Below are 23,142 nucleotides of genomic sequence, written 5' to 3'. Positions count from 1 at the left end.
ATGTGTTTTCTAAGTAATTGAACTTAGCTGTAATTTAGTTTCATTTAATTTAACATTTCTTTTTTTTAATATATACACTACTGTTAAAAAGTTTGTGGTCTGTAAGATTTATTAAATGTTTTTTAAAAGAAGTGTAATTTTCACCAAAGCTGTATTTCTATGTTCTAAATTACAGTAAAACAGTAATATTGTGAAATATTATTACAATTTTAAAGTTTTCTATTGTAATATAACTTTAAATGTAATTTACTGATAGGCAAAATTTTCAACACCATTATTCCAGCCTTTAGTGTCACATGATCCAGAAATCATTCTGATAACATTCCTCATTATTATCAATGTTGAAAACAGTTATGTTGCTTAATGGTTTTGTGGAAATCATGATACATTTTTTCAGGGTTCTGTGATGAATAGGAAGTTTAAAAGAACAGCATTTACAATTTTAGAATTTAGGTTTTTTTTTTTTTTTTTTTTTTTTTTGAGATTTAGAAGTTTTGTAATAATGTAAAAATGCTAAAATGTTACTGACCCCAAATGTTTGAATGGTAGCGTACAAAATATTTATATAATGTATAATGTAATATAATTTCATATAAAAAAGGTCTGGGACCACCATTTTATTTATTTATTTTTTTTGTAATTTTTTATTAATTTTTAAAGCACAGGTTTTCTCTGGAGTCTCTAAAGTTTTTTGTTTCTTTTCCCCCAGTAACAATGTAAAAATCTTTAGAGTGACTTTTTCTCAATTTAACGGATTCTTTATAAAATCTTACTGACCCCAAACATTTGAATGGTAGTGTAAAAATATGTGAGCATTTAAAAAAAAAAAAAAAGATAAATAAATGTCTGGGACCACCATTTAATTTAATTTAATTTAATTTAATTTAATTTAATTTAATTTAATTTAATTTAATTTTAAAGCACAGGTTTTCTCTGGAGTCTCAAAAAAGTCCCCCCCCCCATAACAATGTAAAATCTTTAGAGTTACTTTTTCTCAATTTAATGCATTCTTTATCAAATCTTGCTGACCCCAAACTTTTGAATGGTAATGTAAACAAATACGTTAACATTTTTTTTTTTTAAAAAAAGATAAATAAAAGTCTGGGACCACAATTTATTTTTTTTTTTTTTTTTTTTTTTTTTTTTTTATTGAAGCACAGGTTTTCTCTAGAGTCCCAAAAGTTTTTTCCCTCAGCTAATTTTGTTCTTTTTGTTTTAATCAGAAAATCTCATTAAATTGCGTAAGTTTTGAAGTAAAATAATCTGCCAAAGGAAAGTCAAATATCAAAATCATCTAAAAGAATTGTGTTTTTACTCCAAAGAGATTCCAAAATACTGCTTAAAGGGTTAGTTCATTAATTCATTATCATTATATGTCATTAATTACTCACCCTCATGTCATTTCAAACCTGTAAGACCTTCTTTTATCTTCGGAACACACATTTTTAGTACTCTTGTGAACGCATGGTGAAGACTGACATGGAAGAGAAGAAATTGTTGAATAAAGTTGTTATTTTAGTTTCTTTGCGCACAAAAAGTATTCTCATAGCTTCATAAAATTATGTTTGAAACACTGATGTCACATGGACAATTTTAACGATGTCCTTACTACCTTTCTGGGCCTTGAACGTGTCAGTTGCGTTTCCGTCTCTGCAGGGTCAGAAAGCTCTCGGATTTCATCAAAAATATCTTGATTTCTGTTTCGAAGATGAACAAAGGTCTTACAGGTTTGGAACCACATGAGGGTTCACAATCAATGACAGAATTTTAATTTTTGGGTGAACTATCACTTTAAGAAAATGACTGTTTTGCATAGAAGCAGATGTTGCGAGCTGCAGCACATGGTGAAGAGCATAATGGTGTCCGTAAAAGGCCATCGTCACCCCTGACCCCGGTGCTGCCGTTTGGTTAGGTGAAACAGACGGTGAGAGTCTGCGGAGAACAATGCTTGAATGGCCTATCAAAGGCAGGAGAGCACTCATGAACTCATATGGTAATGAAGCCACGGGGGTCTTTCACTGCCTTTCTGCCTCATGCCAGTTGGGGGCAGTCGTCCTCCCTCCCTTTTCCTTTTCCTTCAGCCCTCCCCCTTCCCTCCCTCCCTCCTCAAAGCTGGAGTCAGTCAACCAACGGCACAGTCCTGCTGGAAGAATGAAGTGAAGTAGTTTTCCATCTGGGGTTTAACAGAATTCCAAAAACTCAATGACTTCATTCAGGCTAGACACAAATGAGTAGAGAGAGAGGGGAAGGGGACAGAGTTGAACAGAACAGCAACTGTGTGACGTGCCGCCCGTGGTCAGTGTTTGTGCCGGGAAGCAGACAGCACAAAAGAGAGCGAGAAAGAGAAAATGTGAGGTGGAATAAGTGATAAAGCAGCCCTTATAGACGTGAAAGACTGACACTGGGAGTCAAAGTAAGCGTGCAGGAGCGTCAGTGGCCGGCAAGTCCAGCTTATCTTCTGTGGATGAGTCTCTGTTGAGGAATACTTCAGCATGACTGCTTCTCTAGGTATGCTGGGAATGATTTTGTGTCATTTTGACCCAACTTTTTGTGTTTGTGCATGTGTGTGAGCATTTGCCTATGTGTTTGTATGCTAATGCATCAGCCATTTGCTGTAGCCGTCTCTGGCAGACTTGAATTGTCTTCTTGTCAGCATGAAGAACTATGTGAACACCCCCCTCACCATGGACAAGACTTTCTCTTCTCTTCTCTTCTCTTCTCTTCTCTTCTCTTCTCTTCTCTTCTCTTCTCTTCTCTTCTCTTCTCTTCTCTTCTCTTCTCTTCTCTTCTCTTCTCTTCTCTTCTCGTTTATTGCATCGTTAGTACACTGCAAATAATTTTAATCAGTATATCAGTCTTGTTTGCCTGTAAAAACATGTAAACATCCTCTGTTCCTAAATGGACAATTTCTTATGACCACAACACTTGTGTTTGAGAAAGTATCCTTAATATGCATGAATTATTTCTCTTGTTTTAAGCATGTGTGACATTTAATTACAATTATGCTTAACATAAATTAAATAAATCTGCCAATTGCCAGCACCTGGGTAAAAATAATAAAATCATTTTGTCCCAGCAAAATGATCCTGTGAACCCAGCATTTAAAATAAAAAAAAAAAAAAAAAACATAACCCAGAATTTTTTTTTAGAGAGTAGGTTAGAAGTTTATTTTTTTTTCTTTCTTTTTCTCAAAATTGCAAGTTTATATATTGCAGTTGTGAGTTTATAAACTTGCAATTCTGAATTTTTCTGATTTTTCTTCTCCATATTTTACTTTGTGTAAATCTGATTTTTTTCCCCTAAGAATTTTGCAAAAAAAAAAAAAAAAAAAAAAAAAGTATTGTAAGATATAAACTCAGAATTCAAAGGAAAAATTCTAATTAAATTTTTTAGAGAAAAAAGTGGTGATAATAAGCTTACATAGCCTACCAAAATACAATAATATTTTATTTTAAACACATGTATTACACTGTTTGAAAATAAGTCTTAATTTCTTATACAATTATGTAAATTAATTTAAAAAATAAGCTTTTTAAATGTTATTTTAATTTATTATTTTGTTGTCATTTACTTAAACATTAAAAACCTATGTATAACATTCTTCGAAAATAAGTATTAATTTCTTATACAATAGTGTAAGATACTTTTAAAAATGAACATAAATGAACTTTTTTAAAAAAAATGTCAACATAGCCTACCAAAGTACATTAACATTTGGGCAGAATTATTTTATTTTATTATTTTTTATTCTATTTAATTTAATTTAATTTTAATATTTTTTAAAATGTATTTTATTGTTTAATATATTATATTAATTAATTAAAAAATACAACTGTGTAAGTTACTTTTAAAAATTGTCTTTTTAAAATTAATTTTATTTTACTTTGTTTTCATTTTTTATACATTCTATACATATGTATTACATTCTTTGAAAATAATCCTTAATTTATTTATTATAAAACTGTGTAATTTACTTTTAAAAATCAACTTTAAAAATCTTTAAACTTAAAAAAGAAAGTTCACTTAGCTTACCAAAGTACATTAACATTTGAACAGACTTTTTTTTTATTAAAATGAATTAAAATATACACAGTGTAAGTTACTTTTAAAAATTATCTTTTTAAATTTATTTATTTATTCATTTATTTATACATTTTATACACATGTACTACTTTTTTAAAATTGTGTATATAATTGTGTAAGTTACTTTCAATAACATTAAAATTTGAATATATTTTATTTTATTTTCATTTAATGAATTAAAATATACAAGTTACTTTTAAAAATTAGCTTTTTAATTTTTTTTGCTTTGTTTTGTTTTTATTGATTTGTACATTCTATTCATATGTATTGCATTCTTCGAAAATAAGTCAATTTATTAAACAATTGTGTAAGTTAAAAAAAAAATAACTTTATCTTGTTTAGAGAATGTTCACGTATTTTTACTGGATAACAGAAATATTTTTATAGTGTAATATGTGTTCACAAGTACATGCTTGATTTGCTGAGATGGCAAAAAGGCAGAGTCAGTGGTTTGGAAAGGACGTTTATGTATATATGTGATGTGTGTGTTTGTGGTAGGCTCTTTTGGTTTGTTTATATGTGAATGTTTCCTGTTTCAGCTGGCTCTTAGACTTGGACACTTTGTCTGAAGATCTGAATGAGTTATTTGCATTGCTAGAACTTCACTGATAAAGACAAACACATTAAAAGCCCCAGTGTTTGTGCTTAAACTGCACTATATTTTGGGGGTTCTGTCAGTGTTTGGCATTCCTCATGTGCTTTCTCACACGCTCAGCAGATCACTACTTCACCAGTGAAAAACATATAGCTTTCACTCTTTTTTAAAGCTCATTTACACTTGATTTGTCACGTAATTCACTTCAGATTGGTGATTTAGGCTTTGGCACTTTCTCATCTTGCCAGGCAGATTTATCAAGCGACCATGGGAGGTACTAAAACAGAAAGAGATGGATGTGGTGCTCTTGTTGTGAGTGGGTGTGTGAGCACTCTGATGGAGTGGAGAAACTGATGGAGGTGGAGTGGAGACACTGGACTCTATTCTTCTCTCTGTCTCTGGATGAAAGACAGTTTTGTTTGGGCCTCTGTCCAAATGAATGTGGATGGGGAAAGAATGTGTTATGTAATCGTAGTATGAATCTCGGCTCAGTTTGAACTGAAATTCCATCTGATTTGAGCTTGAGATTGAACAGAACGCATCCAAATTATCCAAAACAAACAATTTGGTTTGTTTATTACTGTTCTTTTGCCAGAGTAGGACTCGCTTGGTTGAAGAATAGGAACAAGGGCTTACAATAGCAAGCATAATCAAAAAATGGTGCTTATGTAACAAAAATATAAATGTGTACAACTAATAAATAGCTTCTGTTTTACATGTATAGAAAATACTGCCATTTGGCCTTGTAAACAGAACTTAAGAGCCATTTCAGTTAAATGATAACTAAAGGCAGCATACACAAATACATTTAACATTTGTCAATGCTTAAATATTCTTGCAAAAAAAAGCTGAAAGGGTGATTAAAATGGTGGAAAAAAAAAAAAAAAAAAAAGATATATATATATATATATAACTATATATATATATATATATAACTGGCCAATATATATATATATATATATATATTGGCCAGTTATAGCATCTACATTTTAACACATCCACTACATAACTAAATAAAAAAAATGCAGCATCTAAAATGTAATATTTTTCCTCAAAAAAGGTCATTAAAGTAGTGACATTTTTTATTATTATTTTCTGGCCAGTTATATCGTCTAAATGTTAATATATCCACTACCTAATTGAAAAAAAAGCATCTGAAATGTAATATTGTTCCTCAAATAATTACCTTATGAAAATAAAAACATTTTAAAATATCAAGCATCTAATATTAAATATGTTTTCCCTTTAAATTAAAGTAAAAAAAAAAAAAAAAAAAAAACCTACATTGTTACAAATAATACAGCCTCTAATATTAAATACTTATTATTACATCCTCCAAATAATTAAATGATAAAATAATACCAATTAAAAAAAAAGAAAAGAAAAGAAAAATAAAGAAACATGTAATGTTAAATTATTCTAAAATAATTAGATTATAAAAAATAATAAAAGCCTCTAATATTAAATGCTGATTATTAAAACCTCAAAATAATTAAATGATAAAATAATATATTATAATAAATAATAATAAAAATAAAAAATAAACCTCTAATGTAAAATGTATTTTACCAAAATAATTAGATTATAACAGTATTTAAAATAATATAGTTTTAATTTATTTATATATATATATATATATATATATGTATATGTATGTATGTATGTATGTGTGTAAACAAATTGTTAATAAAAATATTATAAATTATACATACATCTAATAAAAAGTATATTTCAACAAAAAACATTTAATCTAAATTATTCTTTTGTTTATATTTATTTATTTATAATGTTTTAATATATATTATATATTTTCTAAATAATTATATATTTTTATATATTATTATATATTATATATAATAATATATATTATATATTATATATAATAATAATTATATATAATTATATATATATTTATATAAAATACTTGTAATTTTGATAAAGAAAATGTTTAATTTAAAATTTATATATATATATATATATATATATATATATATATATATACACCCAAATATATATTAAAAGCAGTATGTTATCTAAATATTGTTATATATTATATAGCTTTTATGATATTAAATATTTTCCCTTAAATAGTTTAATTATACGTATATATACTATACATTAAAAATAGATCTAATAAAAATATATTTTAATAAACAAAAATGAATTATAAAACTATTTTGTTTATAATATATATTTTAATATATATTTATATAATATGTAATGTCAAATATAATACATTTTTCTCAATAATTATTCACATAAAATGTGACCTAAATGTAACATTTTGGGAAAGAAAAGGTTCATGGCATGCCCAAAGCATATTACTGTTACTTTTTTTTTTTTTTTTTTTTTTTTTTTTTTTGTCAGATTTGTTTCTGTTTTGTTACTATGATTCACACACGAATGGTGGTTAGTTAGTTCAGTCCATTAGCTGTTTGATTGATGACATTGCCTTGTAAAGACCAAAAACAGACTCCATAGCTATTTTTAATGTGCTGAATACTTACGCAGTGAAAAGTGTTATTTTTGGTATGAGTCTTTTGTTGCTAAAAGTGGACAGGTTATGCAGAATGTCTAGTGGACAGGTCTTTAATACAGAACAGAAGTCATGTGTGTTTGGTCATAAAGGCAGCTGAGGTTTGAGAGGAAGTCCAGGTGTCAGATATATAACTCAAACCAGAGCTAAATCTTATTACAGACATATTTTAATCCATGTATCATAGCATTGGAGTAATGCTTTTGACTGGAAAATATTTAATTCTCCTGTGTTGAAGTTTCTCTCTTTTTTAAAAATTTTCCCCTCCACACATTTCTCTGTGCAGCTCAGCTTTGCAGCTTTGATCACAACAGCTGGACATTTTTCAACTTGGCTCGCTGCGTGTGTGTGCGTGCATTCCTCCTTTGAATGGCGAGTTTGTTAAGTCCATAAAACTGAAGTCGTCCTTTGTCTCGCTGGCATGCGGGAGATTTAATCCTGAAAGACCTGGTCTGAGCAGACATGCACACAAACACGCTTACACGCACTTTTTACCGTCCTCCTCTTTCATTTGCAAACCAAAACTTTAAACTAGATATGACATGTAAATATTGATAAGGTTTTACTGTACTTTCTACATGGCTGCATTTAACTGTCTGATGTAACTGTCTGCCTGTCTGTTTTCATCCAACACTCTTTAGTTGTTATTAACACTCTATTATAAGTTATGACTTCATTCATTTGGAAACTACATGGAATATTCTACCTGATCTCATGACGATAACATACCTTGTGAAATACGTACAAATAACTGCACTTTTCAACAGAAATGAACGCTAGAGGTGGTAAAACAGTGAGCACTTGTAATCGTTTTCGTACACAGTTATGATTACAGCTCTATACTTTTTGCTTTCCGGACGTAACAAGCTTGCATAAGAATAAGGGTCTTATCTAGCGAAACGATCAATCATTTTTTAAAAATAAAATTTATTTACTGTTTAACCACAAATGCTCATCTTGCACTAACTAGACTTCACGCATGACATAATCACATTGGAAAAGTCACGCACGTAGGCAAAAGCAGCGACCCAGTGTTTACAAAGCAACCCTTTTTTTTAATGTAGTTGGAGGAGAAAATGAGATGAAGTTTTTCGCTCTACCCTACAGATGAAGAACTAACCACTCATGACCTTTCTGATGTTATTATATAATGCGTAATGTCAGAGCTAATGTGAGACGAACGTTTGTGGTTACAAATAAATCAATTTTTTTTTTTTTTTTTTTTTTTTTTTACTAAATGAACGATCATTTCGCTAGATAAGACCCTTATTCCTCGGCTGGGATCGTGTGGAGCCCTGTGAAGCTGCAAAGGGACCTTCAACCCATTGATCCCCATTGAAGTCCACTATATGGAGAAAATCCTGGAATGTTTTCCTCAAAAACCTTCATTTCTTTCTTAACTGAAGAAAGAAAGACATGAACATCTTGGATGACATGGGCGTGAGTAAATTATCAGGAAATCTAATTTCAGCACAGAACTGGGACGCCTGGAGTTTTACATTTTCGGCCTGTAATAAATTTCTTGTTAGACCATCAGACCTCTTTTTTTCTGTCTTGAAGGGTCATCCAGATCTTCTTTTGCTCTTTGAAGGGCTGGTATAGTTCAACAGATCATTGACCTCTTGGCTGCAATCCTCATGTGACCCTGACATCTGTTGATGCCGTTGGTTTCAGGAGAATTGTGTTTGGATGCCTTTCTGCTTCATTTAAAATCCATTTATTGACTTTCATGCAAGTCCAGGCTGGTTTATGCTGTCTTTTGCTGATTTGGATCAGTGTAGCTGTGTTTTTCAGTAGCAAAAGTTTGCCAACTAGTGTGGCTGGTGGACCAGCATTGGTCTTTCAGCTGAAGCTGATTGAAAAAGATAGCCTTTCTGGTTAAGCTTGTTAAGAAGCCTGGTGGGACACCAGCAAACCAGCATCCCATGTGGATCACCTGCATCCAAATCACAACATGTGCTGCATGGTGACCTGCTGTGCTGCTGTTTTGATCAGAGAGAAGCGGACCAGATGATCTCTGGGAAGCAGTTTTGGGATTCATGTGTCTTGGGAATGAGTTTCAGGGTTTTTTGGGTGGGTCACAAGATCTATTTTTGGAAACACTTTAGACTGTTCTGCCTCCAGATGTTGTTTGTGTGTTTGTGTATGTTTTTGTATATTCTTGGTTGCATTTTCAAAGACAACATCTCCTTGACAACCTATCATATGATGTGGTTAGTGGTGCGGTTATGGCTGAAGAAGAAGTTGCTATCATGCTATGGTGTGTGTTTGATTAGTAAATGTCTGTTGAAGGAAAACATTCATGGGGACGCTGTAGGTAATTGCATTTGGATTTGGTAATGAGTGGTTATTTGGGACTGTTGGTTAAATTTGCAATACTCAAAACATCAGCCTTGTTTCTCTCTTGGAGTTATAAGACTTGAAATTACAAACATGTGAATCCATTTCCTCATGAGGGACAAATGTGCCTCAAGGGCTATATATATATATATATATATATATATATATATATATTTGGAGATAATTGTGGTAGATTTTCATGAATCTTAAAATTTAAATGCAAGAACATCCAGTAAATAATAACTTGTATAGTTTTTTTTTTTTTTTTTTTTTTTTTTTTTTTCATGCGCAATCGGTAAGAAACATGAATGGACAGGTATTGGGGTTCAGTATTATAGATGAAAATCAACTAAGAGATATTTTTAATCTGTCCTTTTACAGTCGCTTCTTTACACTTTGACTACCTGCTGCTGAAAGCTATTTTTTTCTCACGTTTAATTGCACTTAAGTTTTTAAAGGTCAAAGAAGGTAGACCACAAAATTAATTTAATTATCTCCAGCCAGTTTCCAGACAGAGAGAGAGCGAGAAGGAGGGAGTGGGAGACAAACAGAGAGAAATTCCTGCAGAGTCCCTCCCCTGTGGTTTGTTATGTGCACAATCTGAAGAATGCGTGTGTATGGGCTCCTGCCAAACCCACAAGCCCAACTCCCTTACAGTGGTCTATCCAATAATACCACTTGATTTATTACCTGGATTTGGCAGCTAGTAGCAGGTTGCACGGCACAGGTCTTCAAATATTTTGTGGGTGAGCAATAAGACATTGCTCATACCAAATGGAATCTTCCAGAGAAATTGGTTTAAGGTGTGTGTGTTCAGGTTATACAATTCCTGTTATGTATGTCTTTGCAGAGTCACGAGGATATGTGGATAGCATGACACACACATCTATGTCATCTGACGGAGAGCTCTTCCACTCTGATGTCACAGGAAGTCCCGCCTCCTGTCAAAGGATGTTTGGATCTCTACACTCTATGTCAACCCCCAGCCCATTGGTCAATACAGACAGGTAAAGTCTGTCAATCAACCACAGCAATCAATTGGGATGCACAATATATCAGTACCATATCAGTTATCAGTTGATATTGGGTATTTAGAATTGTGTATTTACTTGTTGTTATTTTTTTAGTGATAGTTCAAATGCTACAGAATGTTACAGAAGGTTCAAACGCTCACTGATGCTTCAGAAGGAAGCAGTGCATTAAGAGTCTGAGGGGTGAAAACTTTTTGAATTTAACTTATTTTGTCTTCTGTGACACATGTAAGTATCCTCTGTCGCTTCTGAAGGGCAGTACTAAATAAAACAAATATGATATTTAGGCAAAAATGTACACATATTCATTCTGTTCAAAAGTTTTCACCCCCTGGCTCTTAATGCATCATTTATCCTTCTAAAGCATCAGTCAGTGTTTTAACCTTCTGTAATAGTTGCATATGAGTCCCTCAGTTGTCCTGAGTGTGAAAAAATGCATCTCAAAATCATACAATCGTTGTTGAAAAGGGTTCAAATACATAAAAATGCTGAAAAACCCAAAGAATTTGTAGGACCTGAAGGATTTTTCTGAAGAACAGCAGCAGTTTAACTGTTCAGGACAAACAAGGGACTCATGAACAATTATCACTAAACAAAACAAACAAACAAACAAACAAACAAAAAAAAACAGCTGTGGATCATTCAGGTAACAACACAGTATTAAGAATTAAACTTAAAAGTAAACTTTTGCACAGGGTCATTTTTATAAATTCAACTCTTATTTTCTCTTGTGGACTATATGTAAACGTCTTTTATGTGAAATATTTTATTCAGGTCAGTACTAAATGAAAAATAATTTACATTTTGCAAGTTCTGCAAGATGTATGTAAACTTTTGAACTCAACTGTATATTATATAGCACTAATTTACTATATTATATAGTAATAATTTTTGACTAGTTTGTAGTATAGTTAATTCCTAGAGATCAATCAAAACCATTCCCACCCAAATGATGTAAATGCTGGCTTTTCAGTAACAACAGGCTACATGTGTGGTCTATTGTGTATCTAGTCTATATTTAACAATGTATAAACACATAGTAGGGTGTGTTTGTCTATGCACAGGATATGTAAGATAACTCTTGTGCTGTTTTCTCTTCTCCATGCAGTCCCACCCCAGCTCATTCCTGGTTAGAGGGTGGATCCAGCACCCCCTTGAGTCACTACACCCCTCAGCCCTCTCCACCCCTTACTCTCTCAGCTCCCAACTCCCACAGTTCCCCTCGCGGAGCACCTCGTGGCCTGTCCTCCTCTCTGGATGTTGGGGGACTGGAGAGCAGCCTGCTGGAGGCAGTGGAGGGTCTTGAGGCTCTGGGTCTGGATGTGGCTCAGCCTCCTCTTTTGCCCCTGAAGAGACGAGGGACTGAGGGCTCAGAGACCATGTTTCCACTTAGCAGGAGTGTAATCAGCACGTCCTATGCTAGTCACAACAGCTCACCTACCAGATCTACACCAAGTCCAGGTTTGTAGCTTGTTTGTCTGTAAGCACGCACACACAGCCAGAGTAAAATGTTGCATATAATGTGATATTATTCTTATTTGCAGATTTCATGGCCAGTAAACCGGAAAATGTGAAGTTCGTTCAAGATACGTCAAAGTTTTGGTACAAGCCAGACATCTCAAGAGAGCAAGGTAACAATATTAGATCCTCAGTAGGCCTTAGTTGAATTTGGAGTCGTGTCAAAGGGGTAGTTCACCCAAAAAGTCTGTCATTAATTACTCATGACCCTCATGTCGTTACAAACCTGGAAGACCTTCGATCATCTTCAGAAGACAAATTAAGATATTTTTGATGAAATCCAAGAGCTTTCTGGTCCTGCATAAACAGCAACAGAACTACCACATTCAAGGCCTAGAAAGGTAGTAAGGACATCATTAAAATAGTCCATGTGACATCAGTGGTTCAACTTTAATTTTAGAAGCTAAGAGAATATTTTTTGTGCGCAAAGAAAACAAAAATAGCGACTTTATTCAATCATTTCTGCTCTTTTCGGTCTCACGAGACTGACACAGAAAAGAGGAAATTGTTGAACAAAGTCATTATTTTTGTTTTCTTTGCACACAAAAAGTTTTCTCGTAGCTTCGTAACATTACAGTTGAACCACTGATGTCACATGGACTATTTTAATGATGTCCTTACTACCTTTCTGAGCCTTGAGTGGGATTTCATCAAAAATATCTTCATGTGTGTTCTGAATATGAACGAAGGTCTTACTGGTTTGGAACGACATTAGAATGAGTAATTAATGACAGAATTTTCATTTTTGGGTAACTATCCCTTTAAATATGAAAATGGCCATGGGGGCTATACATTATCACTGAAAAGCTTGGGGTTATTATTATTTTATTTTTTTTAAATGTTGGGAAAGGAACAAAATCAAAAATACAGGAAAACAGTAATATTGTGAAATATGTAATGATTTAAAAAACATTTCCAAAATGTAATTTATTCCTGTGATGGCAAGCCATTACTCCAGTCTTCAGCGTCACATGATCCATCAGAAATCATTCTAATATGCTGATTTGCTGCTCAAAAAACATTTATTATTATTATTATCAATGATAAAAAACAGTATTTATTTTATGGAAACTGTGGTTAATTTTTTAACGATTCTTTGATGAATAGAAACCTCCAGGCATTTATTTTAAATAGATTTTTTTTTTTTTTTACATAAAAGTCTTTGCTGTCACTTTTAATCAATTTAATGTGTTTTTATTAAATTATTGTATTAATTCTTTTTTTAAAAAGTTGCTTCTGACCCTCTTTTTTTCCCTCACTGAAAAGAGTTCATCTGTTTTCAATCATATTAAGCAATGGAAATTCTTTTTAAACTCCATTAACTGAATAATTTTATTTAGATTTATATCAAGCAGTTAAAAAACAGTCACCAGTTTATTTGCCTCCTTGTCAGCATTTGTACCAATGCTGCAATTTAGATCTTTTTTTTAGCAGCGTTCAAAGTAATATTGATTTTGGACAAAAAAAAGATAAAAAACTAATACAGATAACTCTTTTTTTTAACAATTTATCAAAAATCATGTTTTTTCATTGTGCATTTCAATTAATCTCAATCAAACGGCAGTTGGGTTATTTTGATATAAAGTAAAAATAACAAAAAAATATAGCTAACTAACACAATGAAACAATAAAAACATGATAACATATAAAAAGCATTATTTTTTGCACGTTATCAGTTTGGCAAATAAACTCTTCAAATATAAATATATATATTTCCTGTTTTTTTATTTTATTTGTTGTAGCTATTGCTGTTCTCAAGGACAAAGAGCCGGGTTCCTTCATCATCAGAGACAGTCACTCATTCAGAGGAGCTTACGGATTGGCCATGAAGGTGGCCACGCCCCCACCCTCCATCCTACAGCAAAGCAGAAAAAGTAAGAGCATGCTACATATACATTACTTTTTATAATAACTCTCACTTTTCCACTCACTCAAGCTGAACGATGACGCAGTGCTCATAAACTGTATGAGTTCTGAGAAAATATGTGAGCCTGAATCACAAAACCAGTCACAAGGGTCAATTTTTTAAAACTGAGCTACAACTGTTTGAAAATCTGGAACCTGAGGGTGCAAAAAAATCGGAATATTGAGACAGTCGCCTTTAAAGTTGACTCAATGAAGTTATTAGCAATGCATTTTACTAATCAAAAATTAAGTTTGGATATATTCATGGTAGGAAATTCACAAAATATCTTAATGGAACATGATCTTTACTTACTATCCTAATGCTTTTTTGGCATGAAAGAAAAATCATTTTGACCCATACAATGTATTGTTGGCTATTGCTACAAATATACCCATGCTACTTATGATTGGTTTTGTGGTCCAGGGTCACATATGTGATTTAAAAAGTACGTTCTATGGAAAATATCCAACCCAGTTTCAGATTTAAGACCAGCGGTTTGTAATGGCCAACACTTTGTCTGCATAAAAGGGCAAATATGAACTCTCCATTGAGTCTGAAAGCACAGGGCAACTCATTGAAATTAGACATGGTGAAATATCTGATGGAGTTTAAGACCCTGGAGAGCTGGACGTCCCAACACTATTGTGTGAGGAACAGCTGAATGAGTGTGAACACAGCTGGAGCATTCATAACCAGAGCCCCTCTGTAAACACGGTGTGTCTCTCAATCAGAGGAAGGAAGGGAGGCACACACACACAAACGCACACTCTGTCCGCCTCCTTGTGATTCACAATTCTAGATTGCTCTTTAACAGGGGTTTCACAGTTTTCTTTAGCTATTTTTTCTGTATCGTGAGAAATTAAATTTAGCTTTATCTCTTGAGATAAGAGTTCATTGTATAAAAACGTATTCTGAGTCTATTTTCAACATAAGATACGCCTGCTGTTCAGAAACTTGGCCTGGCCAGTCACGGTGAGGTATTAAGGAGGAAGTAGGATATATATTGTTGTTTCCAAATGCCAGATGAACTAATGATTACAGTAAAATGCAGGAAAGAACTTCTGAAGGATTTCAAAGTTAAAACAATCAGCTTAAATGCTCTTATAACAACATCCCAGATGATTTCAGAGCTACATTCATAGTTTGTACGCCATAGTTCCACACAGATTTTGTTCACCTTCCCTTAAAGGAGAAGTCCACTTTCAGAACAGAAATTTACAGATAATGTACTCACCCCCTTGTCATCCAAGATGTTCATGTCTTTCTTTCTCCAGTCGTAAAGAAATTATGTTTTTTGAGGAAAACATTTCATTTTTCTCCATATAATGGACTGATATGGTGCTCCGAGTTTGAATTTCCAAAACGCAGTTTAAATGCGGCTTCAAACGATCCCAAATGTGGTTGTGAACAATCCCAGCCAAGGAAAAAGGGTCTTATGTAGCGAAATGATTGGTTATTTTTATTAAAAATAATACAATTTATATACTTTTTAATCTCAAACGCTCGTCTTGTCTTACTCTCCCTGAACTTTTTCCAGTTCATGACAGTTAGGGTATGTCGATAAAACTCTGATTGTAGTTTCTCCCTCAACTTCAAAAATCATTTAAACATTATTGTACATTGCTGCAGAAGTACCGACCCAGTTTATGCAAAGCGAACATGCAAAGAAGATCAAACACACTTAAGAAAAAAGTTAAAAAAGCAATATAGGACGATTTCGAAGTTGAGGGAGGACATGAGATGGGAGTTTTCAGACATACCCTAACTGTCATGAACCAGAAAAAAACAGAGTTCAGGGAGAGTAAGACAAGATGAGCGTTTGAGATTAAAAAGTATATAAATTGTATTATTTTTAATGAAAATAACCAATCGTTTCGCTAGATAAGATCCTTTTTCCTTGGCTGGGATTGTTTACAACCACATTTGGGATCGTTTGAAGCTGCATTTAAACTGCATTTTGGAAGTTCAAACTCGGGGCACCATATCAGTCCATTATATGGAGAAAAATGCAGAAATGTTTTCCTCAAAAAACATAATTTCTTTACGACTGGAGAAAGAAAGACATGAACATCTTGGATGACAAGGGGGTGAGTACATTATGTGTAAATCTTTTTTCTGGAACTGGACTTCCCTTTAAGGTTGTTATTGAAGCAGTTAATTAACTTACTATCACAGTGATATATCTCATTTCATATATGAAGAAAGCATTTAATAGGACAGCAGCAAAAAACAGTCAGATTATTTCTAACAGTCTGACTTTTGCTTGCAGACATTGGTATGTTGGGAAATCCAAACACAGTTGGAGACAATGTTGAGATCTCTTCAGAAACCTTAGGAGCCACAAGTGAGATACTGAATACTTATGAAAAAAAATCTAAACTGGGTTTTTGCCCTTAATCACAACACTGTTTAGGAGAAACAGCTGAGATATTAGATTGATTTTGTTCATGATTTTTTTTCTTCCTTTTGATTCTGTCTTCTAATATATATGTGGGTCTTTCAAATTTTTGGTCAACACCTCTATTTCCATCTACTGCATATGTGTTATCATTGCTTGGTCATTAAAAATCATTTTGCATATGAAGTCATTTCCTGTCTCTGTTCACAGTGGGTGATCTGTCCAATGAGCTTGTGCGGCATTTCCTGATTGAGTGCACACCGAAAGGAGTGCGGTTAAAAGGCTGCCCCAACGAACCTTATTTTGGTAAGTGTCTGTTAGTGTCTGTGTGAATGTTAGTGAAGACATGACTGCTGGTTAGAGTTTCATCATTGCATGGTCATGAGCTCCCTCTAGTGGCTATAATCAGAAGCATCATGCAACTGCACTACCAGTCAAAAGTTTTTTTTGTTTGTTTGTTTTTTTAAAAGTCTCTTCTGCTCACTAAAACTACATATATTTATATTTCAGAGTACAGCAATAACTATAAAATTAAGAAATATTCTTACTATGTAAAAATGTGCTTTCTATTTGAATACATTTTGAATTTTGATTTATTCCTGTGATCAAATCTTTAATATATTTTTTATATTTTAATCATTCTAACATTAATACTTTTAGTTAGCAAAGATGCTTTAAATTGATCAAAAGTAATAATAAAGACATTTATTATGTTAAAAAAAAAAAAGATATCAGATTTCAGATCTTTCAGATGCTGTTCTTGTGAATTTCTATTCATCAAAGAAACCTGAAAAAAAAATATACTCAGCTGTTTTTAACATAATAATAAATGTTTTTTTTGAGCAGCAGTTCAGAATATTGATTTCTGAAGGATCATGTGACTGGAGTAATGATGCTAAAAAAAAATCAGCTTTGAAATCACAGGAATAAATTCCATTTTAAAATATATTCAAATAAAAAACAGTTTTTTTAAAATAGTACAAATATTTCAAAATTTGTATTGTTTCGCTGTACTTTGGATCAAATAAATGCAGGCTTGGTGAGCAGAAGAGACTTTAAAACATTTTTGAAACATTAAAAATCTTTTACAAAAACTGGTAGTGTAATTGTTTCATTTTTTTTCCTTCTTTGACGACTTTCTGTGCATCAAAGCACAAATGTTTTCAGCACTGATGGTGATACAAATATTTATTGAGCACTAAATCAGTATATCAGAATGATTTTTGAAGGATTATGATACCCTGAAGATGAGTAATCATGCTGAAAATCCAGCTTTGTAATTACAGAAACTAATTACATTATAAAATCTATCAACACAGAAAAGAGTTGTTTTAAATTGTAATAATTTTACAGTTTTACTGTATTTTTATTTAAATAACTGCATCTAATGTAATTTAATCAACCATAATGAACCCAAATGTCAATAACCATGCATTGTAATTGTATGAAAAGTATGGTAAAACATTCAGCTAAGCTTAAAAATGTTGTGTTTCCTGTATATACAGGAAGTCTCACAGCTTTGGTGTGTCAACATTCAATCACACCCTTGGCTTTACCATGCAGACTCATCATCCCAAACAGAGGTATGTTGTGATATTAGTTTTTATGAGTTTTAGAGTTTTATGTTTTTAGTGTTTTTGTGCTAACTGAAGATTTCTTTTAGACCCTCTAGAGGAGTTAAATGAATCTTCATCACAAACATCTACAAACTCTGCAGCAGAGCTGCTCAAACAGGGAGCAGGTAACAAAATATCTTTGTGCAACACCAGAACAATATCAGTGATTATTTTATCTCATCAATGTGTTAATGTGTTAATGTGTTAATGTGTGTTTGTTGTTGCCTAGCGTGTAATGTGTGGTTCCTGGGCAGTGTGGATCTAGAGTCTCTGACAGGAGTCCAGGGTGTTCAGAAGGCCACTACAGTGATTTTCAGCATGGATCCACCACCCACATCCACTGTCGTTCACTTTAAAGTGTCTGCACAGGGAATCACCCTCACAGACAACCAGAGGAAGTGAGTCTGTCTCTTTATATTTCTGTTTCTTAAAGGGATGGTTCACCCAAAAATGAAAATTCTGTCTTTAATTACTCACTGTCATGTCGTTCCAAAACTGTAAGACCTTGGTTCATCTTCGGAACACAAATTAAGATATTTTTAATGAAATCCAAGAGTTTTCTGACCCTGCATAGACAGCAACACAACTGACACGTTCAAGGCCCAGAGAGGACATCATTAGTCCAACGTAGTTCAACGTAATTTTATGAAGCTAAGAAAATACTTTTAGTGCACAAAGAAAACAAAAATAACGACTTATTCAAGAATTTTCTCGCTATGCGTTCACAAGAGTACCACAATGTGTACATTTAAATGTATACATTTACACACAGAAACATCATATATGTCTATACATATAATGTTGTCCTGAGTTTTTATATTACTGTGTGTTTCCAGATTGTTCTTCAGGAGACACTATGCTGTCAACACAGTGATATTCTGTGCCCTGGATCCTCAGGACAGGAAGTACGTAACACACACACACACACACACATATACACAGTGCATCCTTGTTTGGACATTTGTTTGCCATTCATTAGGGTTCGTACAAGGTGCTTAAAGTGCTTGAAGTACTTGAATTTGACTTTTTGAAATTTAAGGCCTGGAAAACCCTTGAAAATGGCAGTATTCCTAAAGATGTACTTGAAAAGTGCTTAAATTATTGAAAGACGTAAATGAAATAAGTGTTTAATTTAGTCAATAAGTACATATCTTTTCACACAAAATTCACGCAATTCAAAAAACATCATACTTTTTTGCTTATTTCAGTTGATGTCTTAAAACTAGCGAGCTAAGCCTGTAGCAGTACTGACAATTCGCTTAGTAAATGGTAAAACGCTTTCACTGAAGACACGAAAAGAGGAACAGATGAACCAAATCAATTGAGTCATTTACACTGGAACCACTCCCATTGATTCAAACTTGTGACTTCAGTCATTCATTTTAAGTGGTTTACTAGCAAAAGCCAGATCAAATGAAAGCGCAATTCATTTTCAAATTTTGACATCACGTTTAATGATTTTAAAAAGCACGCATAGTGATTGGTGAAACGGAGCTTTTCAAAACTCCAAACGAGTTAAACCAATGCGTCACAAAATGTTTGACCGTTTCGAAGCACTCCAATTGGACTGTGTATTGCAAATCATTTGTTTCAGATCGGGACTTCAAATCGCGTATTGCTAAATATTTGATTTATATCGGGACTTTGGAGTGGGTTAACAAATCATTTGACTTAGATCAGGACTTCAAATCGCATATCGCGAATCATTTGGTATATATCGGAATTTTGCGTATCCTAAATCATTTGACTTAAGTCTGGAATTCAGATCACGTATCGCAAATCATTTGATTTAGATTGGGACTTCAAACTGTGAATCATTTGATTTAAATCGGGACTTCGGGGCAGGTTCACACATCATTTGATTTATATCGGTACCACAAATCACATATTGCAAATCATTTAGATCTGGATTTAGATCGGGACTTTGCGTATCACAAATCATTTAATTTAGACTGGGACATCAGAAATAATTTGTTTTACATTGGAACGGTTCGTGAAAGATTTTGTGAATTGAGTGAACCAAATCAAATGATTTGCGATATGAGATTTGAAGTCCTGATCGAATGACTTGCGCTCTGAGTTCTTTTCTGAAACGATGGTTCATGAATCATTATTCAGATCAGGACTTCAGAGTGTGGATCGTGAATCATTTGATTTGGTTCGGAACTTCAAAGCGCAGATTGTGAATCATTCGATTCAGATCAGCACTTCTGGCACGGGTTTGTAAATCATTTGATTCAGTTCGGGACTTTGGAGCGTGCATGGTGAATCATTTGTTTCCAGGATTTTGGAGTGGTTCAGTGAATCTGAGAGTTTGGCAGAGAAGACAGTGTTTGATAAGTGATGAGTTTTTTAAAGTCCTTGAAAAAAAAAATAGTGCTAGTTTATTTTACAGTATCTGTACGAACCCTGATTCATGAACTAGTCCAGTTAATACAGTCTTAATAAAGCAGTCTTAAATAAAGAAACCTTCCATTTTAACCTTTACAATTTAATTGAATTTGTTTGGTGTAAGTGGGTTTTTATGGGATGTTCTGACTTCTTCACTGCACTGTTCACAGGTGGAAACGGGACGGCTGTACAGCTGCAAAGTAAGTCTTCCTCCATCACCTTCTGTTTTAATCAGGCTATGTCAATCCTGAATTAGTGCTGGTTATGTATTTAAGTGTGTACATTTATTCATAGTTGTGTACGTGTGTGTGTAACAGGATCTTCGGCTTCATTGCGAGGAAAAGTGGGAGCAGCACAGAGAACGTGTGTCACCTGTTTGCCGAACACGACCCAGAGCAGCCGGCCAGCGCCATTGTCAACTTTGTCTCTAAGGTGATGATCGGCTCTCAAAAGACCAAATAGAAAAACATTAGCAGAGATTTCTGCTGAACTGCAACGGGAACAAACTCTACATCCTTGATTTCAAATGTCGAAGAGGAAAACGTATTTACAGTTTCGCTACTGTTATGTGACTGCCTTTACTCGCTGATGATGCTGAGACAGTGAAACGTCAGTATTGGAATGGATGAAACTTTATTTTATGTTGGATTCTCCCTGTTTTTGGGACAAGATACACAGGGATGCCACTAAACTAGTCCCCATCATTGGGATCAGGAACAAATTTTATAGGTGGGCCACCCCTTTTCACAAGGCCCAGGATGACATTCCCAATTGTCCCCTCTGATGATGGCCAAGAAGATCAATTCCAGGGGAAGTCTTTGAAATCTATGCAGGACTGTTGCATCACAGGGCTCATCCAGAAGGGGGCGCCACACTTCTTCTCATTTTCGCACTGCCATAAACACAGTCTGCTCAAAGCAAACTTTAAAGCCTAAGGTGAAAACCAATTAATGGTTATTTTATTATGTATGTATATGTATTTTATTTTATTTTTTTTAAATTGCGCAGTATTTCTGAGTTCCTTGGTTTTGTTTGGAAATAAAAATGATGGAGGTGTCTGGGCACATACATCCATAAGATGCAGACCAAAGAGCATTTTGCATATCATTTTACAAAATTTTAAATGTTCTTGATTTTATATATGTGTATACTTTATCAAATACTACTTTTAACATTTTTATAGCTATAAGTATTTGTCTCTGTATTTGTTTATAAGTGCAGAGCTAACATTTTCAGTCAATGACAAGTGGTTTCCTTGAAAAGCATATTGGCTTTGACTTTGTTTATATATTTGGAAATATTTATCATATAACTCATATTCTGTGTATACTCGTCTCTTACTCATCTATGCGGTATGGGAGTTAAACCGCCAACAACATGACTTTACTCATGTGAACGCAGTACTTCTGACTTTATTTTTTTAACTGAACAAGTGAGTAAATGCTCAAGCAAAGAGGATTTTGCAATAAATGTTTCTCTTGGAATTCATCTGAATCAGACCGAAATGTGCAAGTGCCATTACTTTTCTTACTTTAAGAAGCGAGGACCATGTTTTCATCACAAAAACTATTCTATACATTTCTTATACTGTCTAATGCTTTGGTTTATTTGTAAATTAATGATTTAAGGACTGTATACATGCACAGAATACAATATTAAAGAAATTGTATGGTACTAAATTGAAGCAGTGTTTGTCATGTACTGTGCTGAAAGGACATCTGTCATCAGCTTCCTCCTTAAAGGGATAGTTCACCGAAAAATGAAAATTATTCCAAGATTTATTCACCCTCAGGCCATCCTAGGTGTATATGACTTTCTTACTTCAGATTAATACAATCAGAGGTATATTAAAAATTGTTCTGGCTCTTCCAAGGTTTATAATGTCAGTGATTGGCTATTAGGATTTTGAAACCCAAAAAAGTGCATCTATCCATGATAAAAAAGAAAAATGCTCCACATGGGGTTAATGAAGCAAATCAATGTGTTTGTGTAAGAAAAATATCCATATTAAAACCTTTATGAATCATAATCTCAAGCTTCCACTAACTGTCGTACATAGATCATGTAATACACACTAGATTACACCTTTCCAAACAAAGTTTTTGCCTACTGAACTAATTTTTCATGAAGCTGCTGAACAATCAGTATGTTGTTAAACAACAGTACAGTCCATTAAACACAGTGTGCTTCCATCCCTCACAGCCTTGTTTTTATTCCTGTCAAAAATTAAATATGGCTACCCCAAGGTTTATAGACTTGTGTGTTGTTTTGCCTGCTGGAGGAAGTTTTTATATGGCATGATCAGTCACATGACATTTAGAACTGAGATGACTGGCTCAAAAAATCCCCATGAACCAAAGATGGCAGAATTCAGGTTGTGTACTTCCAGGACTGTGTGCTCCAGCCAAGCAACCGCCATTGAGATGAATGGGAATGGTAACGGCTAGCCATTTTCAGGTATGCTACAACTCTTTGATTTGGATAAACAGGCTGAAACAAAGATTTATTTCTTAGGTAGCAGGGACTTTGAATGTGTCATATGAAAAGAAAATGATACTGTACTATAGCAGCTGTAGAAAAGCCATGGTTAATTTTGTAGTTACTTTCTGTTTTTAAAAACTTTTATTTTTACTGTGGTTTTTTTAATGCTGTATTAAAACCATGTTTATTGTTGTATTTACTATTGTTTTACCAAAAAACAAACAAACAAACAAAACAAAAAAAAAAA

General features: G+C 33.3%; 1 protein-coding gene across 3 annotated transcripts in view; it reads left to right on the top strand.

The window, feature by feature from the left end:
• si:ch211-191a24.3 (tensin-3) overlaps positions 1-21,499 on the top strand; it is a 59,909-nt gene extending 38,410 nt beyond the window's left edge. For 2 of the 3 annotated variants that reach the window (XM_051139461.1, XM_051139462.1), the window contains exons 17-28: positions 10,405-10,561; positions 11,694-12,046; positions 12,130-12,216; positions 13,846-13,977; positions 16,279-16,353; positions 16,618-16,713; positions 17,913-17,990; positions 18,071-18,148; positions 18,253-18,421; positions 18,860-18,928; positions 20,585-20,614; positions 20,732-21,499. In XM_051139461.1, coding sequence (XP_050995418.1) covers positions 10,405-10,561; positions 11,694-12,046; positions 12,130-12,216; positions 13,846-13,977; positions 16,279-16,353; positions 16,618-16,713; positions 17,913-17,990; positions 18,071-18,148; positions 18,253-18,421; positions 18,860-18,928; positions 20,585-20,614; positions 20,732-20,876 — 1,469 coding nt within the window. In that variant the 3' untranslated portion in view covers positions 20,877-21,499. The remainder of the gene's footprint in view (positions 1-10,404; positions 10,562-11,693; positions 12,047-12,129; positions 12,217-13,845; positions 13,978-16,278; positions 16,354-16,617; positions 16,714-17,912; positions 17,991-18,070; positions 18,149-18,252; positions 18,422-18,859; positions 18,929-20,584; positions 20,615-20,731) is intronic. The other variant, XM_051139463.1, reaches the window with a different exon arrangement.
• Positions 21,500-23,142: the final 1,643 nt, after the last annotated feature.

The sequence above is a fragment of the Labeo rohita genome, chromosome 20 (assembly GCF_022985175.1).
Source record: "Labeo rohita strain BAU-BD-2019 chromosome 20, IGBB_LRoh.1.0, whole genome shotgun sequence".
NCBI classification, from domain to species: Eukaryota; Metazoa; Chordata; class Actinopteri; order Cypriniformes; family Cyprinidae; genus Labeo; species Labeo rohita.
Note: the sequence above shows the minus strand (reverse complement) of the source record. Positions and strands in the feature narration are given on the sequence as shown.